The following is a 7,500-nucleotide window of genomic DNA, read 5'->3' as shown; positions in this document are numbered from 1 at the left end:
CTTAAGAGCATAATCTACTGCAGGCAAAGTGAAGAATAGCACACTAAAAATACACTAGGTGCTTAAAGGATCATACTGGTTTAAATATAATGTACTAGTACAGTAGGCTCTATACTACAGTAGTACTATACTAGTGCAGTAGCATCTATACTAGTACTTTACTAGTACAGTAGGCTCTATACTACAGTAGTACTATACTAGTGCAGTAGCATATACCTGTATACTAGTACTATACTAGTACAGTAGGCTTTATACTACAGTAGTACTATACTAATGCAGTAGCATCCATCCATCCATGCATCCTCCCACATCCATATTCCACAAAGCTCTGTTGACTCCAGAAATACGCATATGATTATTTGCTTGTGTTTATTGTTTGATTTGGTCGGAAGTCTCTGGAATGGATTATTTATGTAGGGAAGACTTCCTGGTTTAAGACACTTAAGCCAACGTCTGATAAGAAACAGTTGGCCCATACTGTATTACAGAAAGTGTCTGTTTGCCAACCAAAATTGGCCATGTCAAAGATCGGTTTGCCAACAGGTTGGTTTGCCAACAGACATTTACCATACAGTAGGTTAATTACCATACAGTAGGTTAATTACCATACAGTAGGTTAATTCAATCTATTTAGTAATTGCCATCTGATTTCAAATTACTGTTTTGCATTACTGTACATGAATACCTCCTGGCAATTATTGAATTGAAATACTCTCTCTCTCTCTCTCTCTCTCTCTCTCTCTCTCTCTCTAGGTGTGGGTATATCCATGGTGATCGTGAGCACATTAGTGGCCATCTACTACAACGTGATCATCGCCTACAGCCTGTACTACATGTTCGCCTCCTTCCAAGCCACTCTTCCTTGGAGCGGCTGCTTCAGCTGGTCCAACAGCCTCTGCAGCCTCACACCCAAAGGTTAGGGTTAGGGTTACTGTACTAGAACTGCAGCCTCACACCCAAAGGTGCTGTTATTACTGTACTAGAACTGCAAACTCATTCTCAAACGTTCTGTTATACTAAGACTAAGTTCCACTGATTGTCACACACATGAGTGTGTGAAATTTGTTCTCCGCATTTGACCCATCCCCTGGGGGAGCGGTGAGCAGCAGCGGTGCCGCGCTCGGGAATCATTTGGTGATGTAGCCCCCCAATTGATAACTGCAAACTCATTCTCAAAGGTTCTGTTATTACTGTACTAGAACTGCAGCCTCAATCCCAAAGGTTCTGTAGATGTACAGTAATGCAAACAAGGCACAGAAAGGCCTGGGAGACCTTCTTGCCGTGAGGCAACAGTGCCTCAGTGTCTTGCTCCAGTACACTTCGCCACAATGCCAGGAGCTGGGATCATTATCAATGATGATTTATCAAAATGTTAAGTTTTATCACAAGGACCTTTCTCAAGACACATCCATCATAAAGTGACACCGTGCTTAAATACAACCCATAATTGCACAATTCACAGCTGTGTTGAAGTTGTGTCCACGATCCCACACAAAAGCTCACCCATTCAAAGGTCTTTCAACTGGGAAAAACACACATCCATAATCGTATACATTCAAAATCCCTTTGACTCTACTAAGTCTTGACTGTAAAGGCTATCCTTCAGATCTGTGTAGACAGGTGCATAGGAGGCAATGTCCATAGCCTAGATGGTTACCACACAGCGTCCTTTACTTGCAAACAAACTTTATTAAACAATGTTTCGGTCAAAGACCTTCGTCAGGTCAAAAAAGCAAACTCTTTTTTCACACCTAGCAAGCAAAAGACATTTTTCAGGTTAGTGGTATATAGCCTACACTACATATGACATAGTCCAACACCACAGTATACAAATGCCCATGGGGTCCTACTTCAAATTCATAAATTTAAATTCATAAATGTACACATATATATTCACATACATATATCAAAACACCTATATATATATAGGTGTTTTGATATATGTATGTGTATACAGTACTGCGCAAAGGTCTAGGCAGCCACCAAAGAAAATAACGTTTCATGGCCTGCTCAACCATTTGGTAGAGTGTGTGTGTGTGTGTGTGTGTGTGTGTGTGTGTGTGTGTGTGTGAGAAACACCTTTTCGAGAAGACATGCCCACCCCAAAAAAAGGAAAGAAAAAAAAACACCAAAGACACCAAAACAAAACGAGGTGAAATAATTTCTATGTAAAGTAGTTCATAGCGCAACAGAAAATGTTCTCTTTGAACAAACTCATTCATCTGTTTGGGGTCTATACATCGTCTAGGTGAGCCGTCTTTCTCTTCAACTGCCACTAAGGAGTGTACACATGGTGTTGGCTCCTCGACCCTTTCCATTACAGTACATGAAGGTTAGATAATCTGTGTAGGTCTATTTGGGGCTACACGTTCAGTTCTATGATTGATGCTACGTTTTGTACAGCACTCTCTTTACATGTACTTGTTTGACTAGACCCAGTGTATTGCATCATGTCTTTAAACCAATGATTGGTGTTTTTTTTGACGTTGACTAGCTACAGTCACTTGAACCTGCTGTTGCTATAACCTCAGCGCTATAAGCTCTCAGTTTTACCTTCACTTTGAGGTTAACCCCTGCTTTTTCTCTCAGGGGTCGTTCAGTTTCAGGAAGAATGTTCACCTGAACACCTGTATCCAATTTGAATGTGATGTTGGTCCCATTCACCTGGTACTGTAGGGTCCATTCCTCATTCACCTGGTACTGTAGGGTCCATTCCTCATTCACCTGGTACTGTAGGTTCCAATCCTCATTCACCTGGTACTGTAGGGTCCATTCCTCATTCACCTGGTACTGTAGGGTCCATTCCTCATTCACCTGGTACTGTAGGGTCCAGTCCTCACTCACCTGGTACTGTAGGGTCCAGTCCTCATTCACCTGGTACTGTAGGGTCCATTCCTCATTCACCTGGTACTGTAGGGTCCAGTCCTCATTCACCTGGTACTGTAGGGTCCATTCCTCATTCACCTGGTACTGTAGGGTCCAGTCCTCATTCACCTGGTACTGTAGGGTCCATTCCTCATTCACCTGGTACTGTAGGGTCCAGTCCTCACTCACCTGGTACTGTAGGGTCCATTCGTTGTTCACCTGGTACTGTAGGGTCCATTCGTTGTTCACCTGGTACTGTAGGGTCCATTCCTCACTCACCTGGTACTGTAGGGTCCAGTCCTCATTCACCTGGTACTGTAGGCTGCGTTCCAGTCCTCATTCACCTGGTACTGTAGGGTCCAGTCCTCGTTCACCTGGTACTGTAGGGTCCAGTCCTCACTCACCTGGTACTGTAGGGTCCAGTCCTCATTCACCTGGTACTGTAGGGTCCAGTCCTCATTCACCTGGTACTGTAGGCTGCGTTCCAGTCCTCATTCACCTGGTACTGTAGGGTCCAGTCCTCACTCACCTGGTACTGTAGGGTCCAGTCCTCATTCACCTGGTACTGTAGGGTCCAGTCCTCATTCACCTGGTACTGTAGGGTCCAGTCCTCATTCACCTGGTACTGTAGGGTCCAGTCCTCGTTCACCTGGTACTGTAGGGTCCAGTCCTCATTCACCTGGTACTGTAGGGTCCAATCCTCATTCACCTGGTACTGTAGGGTCCATCCTCATTCACCTGGTACTGTAGGGTCCATCCTCATTCACCTGGTACTGTAGGGTCCATCCTCATTCACCTGGTACTGTAGGGTCCATCCTCATTCACCTGGTACTGTAGGGTCCATTCCTCATTCACCTGGTACTGTAGGGTCCAGTCCTCATTCACCTGGTTCTGTAGGGTCCAGTCCTCATTCACCTGGTACTGTAGGGTCCAGTCCTCATTCACCTGGTACTGTAGGGTCCAGTCCTCACTCACCTGGTACTGTAGGGTCCATTCCTCATTCACCTGGTACTGTAGGGTCCATCCTCATTCACCTGGTACTGTAGGGTCCAGTCCTCATTCACCTGGTACTGTAGGGTCCATCCTCATTCACCTGGTACTGTAGGGTCCAGTCCTCATTCACCTGGTACTGTAGGGTCCATCCTCATTCACCTGGTACTGTAGGGTCCAGTCCTCATTCACCTGGTACTGTAGGGTCCAGTCCTCATTCACCTGGTACTGTAGCATCCAATCCTCATTCTGTCCTGTGAGTGCTACTGTTCCCAGGAAGAAATCCCTGGAAGAATCATCCGTTGTTGCCATCTCCTTCAACACAGTGCCCGTTATGTTGCCTGCATTTCCTTGCATCCTCTTCCTCCCCGTACGCTGGTCCTTGGCCGTGCGCCTCTACCGCTGGTCCCCTTCCTCCCCGTACGCTGGTCCTTGGCCGTGCGCCTCTACCGCTGGTCCCCTTCCTCCCCGTACGCTGGTCCTTGGCCGTGCGCCTCTACCGCTGTCATCTGGATGCATGCGTGCACCGCTGTTGACCTGAGATTGGGTCATGAAGGTTTCAGTTTGCTGCAAAAGAAGGTTTTGGTTACAGTAGCCGAAGGGGATTGATCTCAGGTGTCCTACTGAGCGAAGGATCAACACGAGTTGTGACGAGGGATGACTAATTCCCAGTACTTCCTGGTTCCGTGTCCCATCCCAGACAGCTCTCTAATGTCGTCTTTGGACGAGCCATCCATTGGCGCTTCCAGCAACCCCGATCCTCCAGAAATCTGGCTAGATCGCCGGTACTTTCCGCTCATGCGTCTTTCTTGAGCACTATTTTCCCCAACAGGTGCCTATATTCCCCAATAGCGTGTCTATTTTCCCCAATAGCATTTCTATTTTCCCACAGGTGTCTATTTATAATAATAGTGTTTTAACTTTAAGGCCGATACATTTCTTTCCTAGGCTGATTTTTGTGCAGATGTAGCAAGTGCAAAAGGAGCTAGTTAAAGGCTTAAAGGAGAATGCTCGTTTTTGACAACCTGGACCTTATTTACGGCATATTATAAGACGTTTGACTCACCGAGATAACTTTGGTGTAATTCGGAGGCCTGTAGAAGAAATTTAAAATCCAGCGCGAGCCAAGTATATCCATGTAATGGCGGCAGACGGGGCACTGAGAATGCAGCTTCTAAAAAATCTATTTTTTGCCGCGAAACGGTTCTGTCTTTATGAATCGCTAGTTGTGCTTACATACAGTAGAGCGTAGGCGTGTTGTGGTTTTTCACATGCCTCTGTAATATGATCTTTAGAAACGTCTTTAGAAACGAGCTTAGCTTCCTCACTTGCTCCAGCACGCATGCGCACAGCGTGCTGGAGCAACGCAAGACAGATTGATGAAAACAACCGTTTCGCGGCAGAAAATAGATTTTTTAGAAGTTGTTATCTCGGTGAGTCAAACGTCTTATAATATGCCGTAAATAAGGTCCAGGTTGTCAAAAACGAGCATTCTCCTTTAAGTGAGGATATGTCTTTTAAAAGTATTAACTGTAGGAGTGAAGGGTTCTGCTGACCTGTGGTGACCCTGTGACCCTGTGACCCTGTGGCTTCCCTCCCTGTGCAGAGGACTGTAACGGCACATCCGCCAACCAGAGTCTCTCCGTATCCAACTGGACGCTGGGAGAGAACGCATCCTGCTCTGTACAGAGCCCCAGTGAACAGTACTGGGAGTGAGTACAGCACACCACACACACACACACACACACACACACCACACACCACACACCACACACCACACACACACACACACACACACACACACACACACACACACACAGGTGCCAGGGTTCAGGCAGGCCCAGCCTGGACAGTGTGTTCTCATCAGGTCAGGTGACCTGTGTGTAAATATCTTAGCTTGGTTCCGGTCGTCTGTCTGAAGCAGGTTAATAGGTTAGTGAGGTGCGTTGGTAAAGTGCTCTTTCTCTTACTCAATTTCTTTCTCTCATTTTCTCTCTCCCTCCCTCTCTCTCTCTTTCTCTATTTATACCCCCCTCTCTCTCTCCCTCCCTCTCCCTCTCTCCCTCTTTCTCCCCCTCTCTCCCTCTTTCTCCCCCTCTCTCTCTCCCTCCCTCCTTCTCCCTCTCTCTCTCTCTCTCCCTCTCCCTCCCTCCCTCTCTCTCTCTCTCTCTCTCTCTCCCTCCCTCCCTCTCTCCCTCTCTCTCTCTCTCTCTCTCTCTCTCTCTCTCTGTCTCTCTCTCTCCTTCTCTCCCTATTTCTCTCTCTCTCTCTATCTCTCTCTCTCTCCCTCTCTCCCTCCCTCTCTCTCCCTCCCTCTCTCCCTCTCTCCCTCCCTCTCTCCCTCTCTCTCTCTCTCTCTCTCCCCCTCTCAAACTCCAGTGTAGTGGTTCTGCAGCGTTCCAGCGGTCTGGATGAGACGGGCCCTGTGGTGTGGCACCTGGCCCTTTGTCTGCTGCTGGCCTGGATGCTAATTGCTGGGGCCCTCTACAAAGGCATCAAGTCCTCTGGCAAGGTGAGTCTGCAGTCATAATGCCCCGTTTCTTCTCACAGAGTTTATTCCATGTTTAGTGATCTGTAAAATGTTCCTATAGCGAATTCCATTTTCCAGGAGTTTGCTTGATCGTCTTGTTCACAAAGGTCGGGGAAGAATTTTTACAGTTCATCTTCTCTGGCCCTCTGGGTGACTTGGTTTTTTGCTTCCCTCTGGGAAATTAGGGGTAGGGTCTTTATGTGCCTTCCCCCTCACTTCCTCTCTGTAAAGTGCATTGTGTTGCCTCTGTGTCTGAAATGTGCAGAACAAATAAAACTTGATATACTTTTATTTATATTTAATTTGGCAACACCCGATTATCATTCTGAAAAATGCTGTATTTCTTTAAACCAATCACAGCTGTCTTTTTTTTTTTCCAATGGTGCCTTTGCAAAATAGTGTCGGGGGATTGAATCTGATTGGCACCGCTGAAATTGAGCGGCACCAATGAGAGGCTTATCTCAAAAACATCCAATTTTAATTCAAAGTATTTAAGTATTTAGTTGAGCCAGACTTCGTAACCCCTAACATTTCTGTGTGTGTGTGTGTGTGTGCGTGCGTGTGTGTGCGCAGGTGGTGTATTTCACGGCTACGTTCCCCTATGCGGTGCTGCTGATCCTGCTGATCCGTGGTGTGACACTAGAGGGCGCCAGAGACGGCATAGAGTTCTACATCGGTTCCCAGTCCAACCTCACCAAGCTGGGAGAGGCAGAGGTCCGGTTCTGCTCTCTCACCTTTGACCTCTAACCTCTATTTTTCACACCAAGCCTGCTCCCAAATACTGCTGCTATATACACCATTCACCATGAACACACTGAAGTCCTCTAACCTTTTGGAGGACTAACATTTTCTCTCTCTCTTGCATGTGTGCGTGTGTGTGCGTGCACCTGTGTGTGTGCGTGCATGCACGTGTGTGTGTGTGTGTGTGTGGCAGGTCTGGAAAGATGCGGCGACCCAGATCTTCTATTCGCTGTCGATCGCGTGGGGCGGAGTCACGGCGTTGGCCTCCTATAACAAGTTCCACAACAACGTGTATCAGGACGCCCTGGTCGTCTGCATCACCAACTGCGGTAAGAACTCGGCTAGATGGAGTCAACAACATGGCTGCCGTGAGA

The 7,500-nt window shown here is 47.0% G+C and overlaps 1 protein-coding gene across 1 annotated transcript in view; it reads left to right on the top strand.

Moving 5' to 3' along the window:
• Nucleotides 1-7,500, top strand: part of LOC311329018 (sodium- and chloride-dependent neutral and basic amino acid transporter B(0+)-like) — a gene marked incomplete at both ends in the record, with an annotated part of 14,939 nt that overhangs the window by 1,601 nt on the left and 5,838 nt on the right. The window contains 5 exons of the mRNA XM_084462904.1: nucleotides 754-915; nucleotides 5,462-5,567; nucleotides 6,235-6,367; nucleotides 6,959-7,099; nucleotides 7,320-7,455. Coding sequence (XP_084319030.1) covers nucleotides 754-915; nucleotides 5,462-5,567; nucleotides 6,235-6,367; nucleotides 6,959-7,099; nucleotides 7,320-7,455 — 678 coding nt within the window. The remainder of the gene's footprint in view (nucleotides 1-753; nucleotides 916-5,461; nucleotides 5,568-6,234; nucleotides 6,368-6,958; nucleotides 7,100-7,319; nucleotides 7,456-7,500) is intronic.

This window comes from Borostomias antarcticus (genome assembly GCF_949987555.1).
Source record: "Borostomias antarcticus genome assembly, contig: scaffold_79, whole genome shotgun sequence".
Taxonomy (NCBI): domain Eukaryota; kingdom Metazoa; phylum Chordata; class Actinopteri; order Stomiiformes; family Stomiidae; genus Borostomias; species Borostomias antarcticus.
Note: the sequence above shows the minus strand (reverse complement) of the source record. Positions and strands in the feature narration are given on the sequence as shown.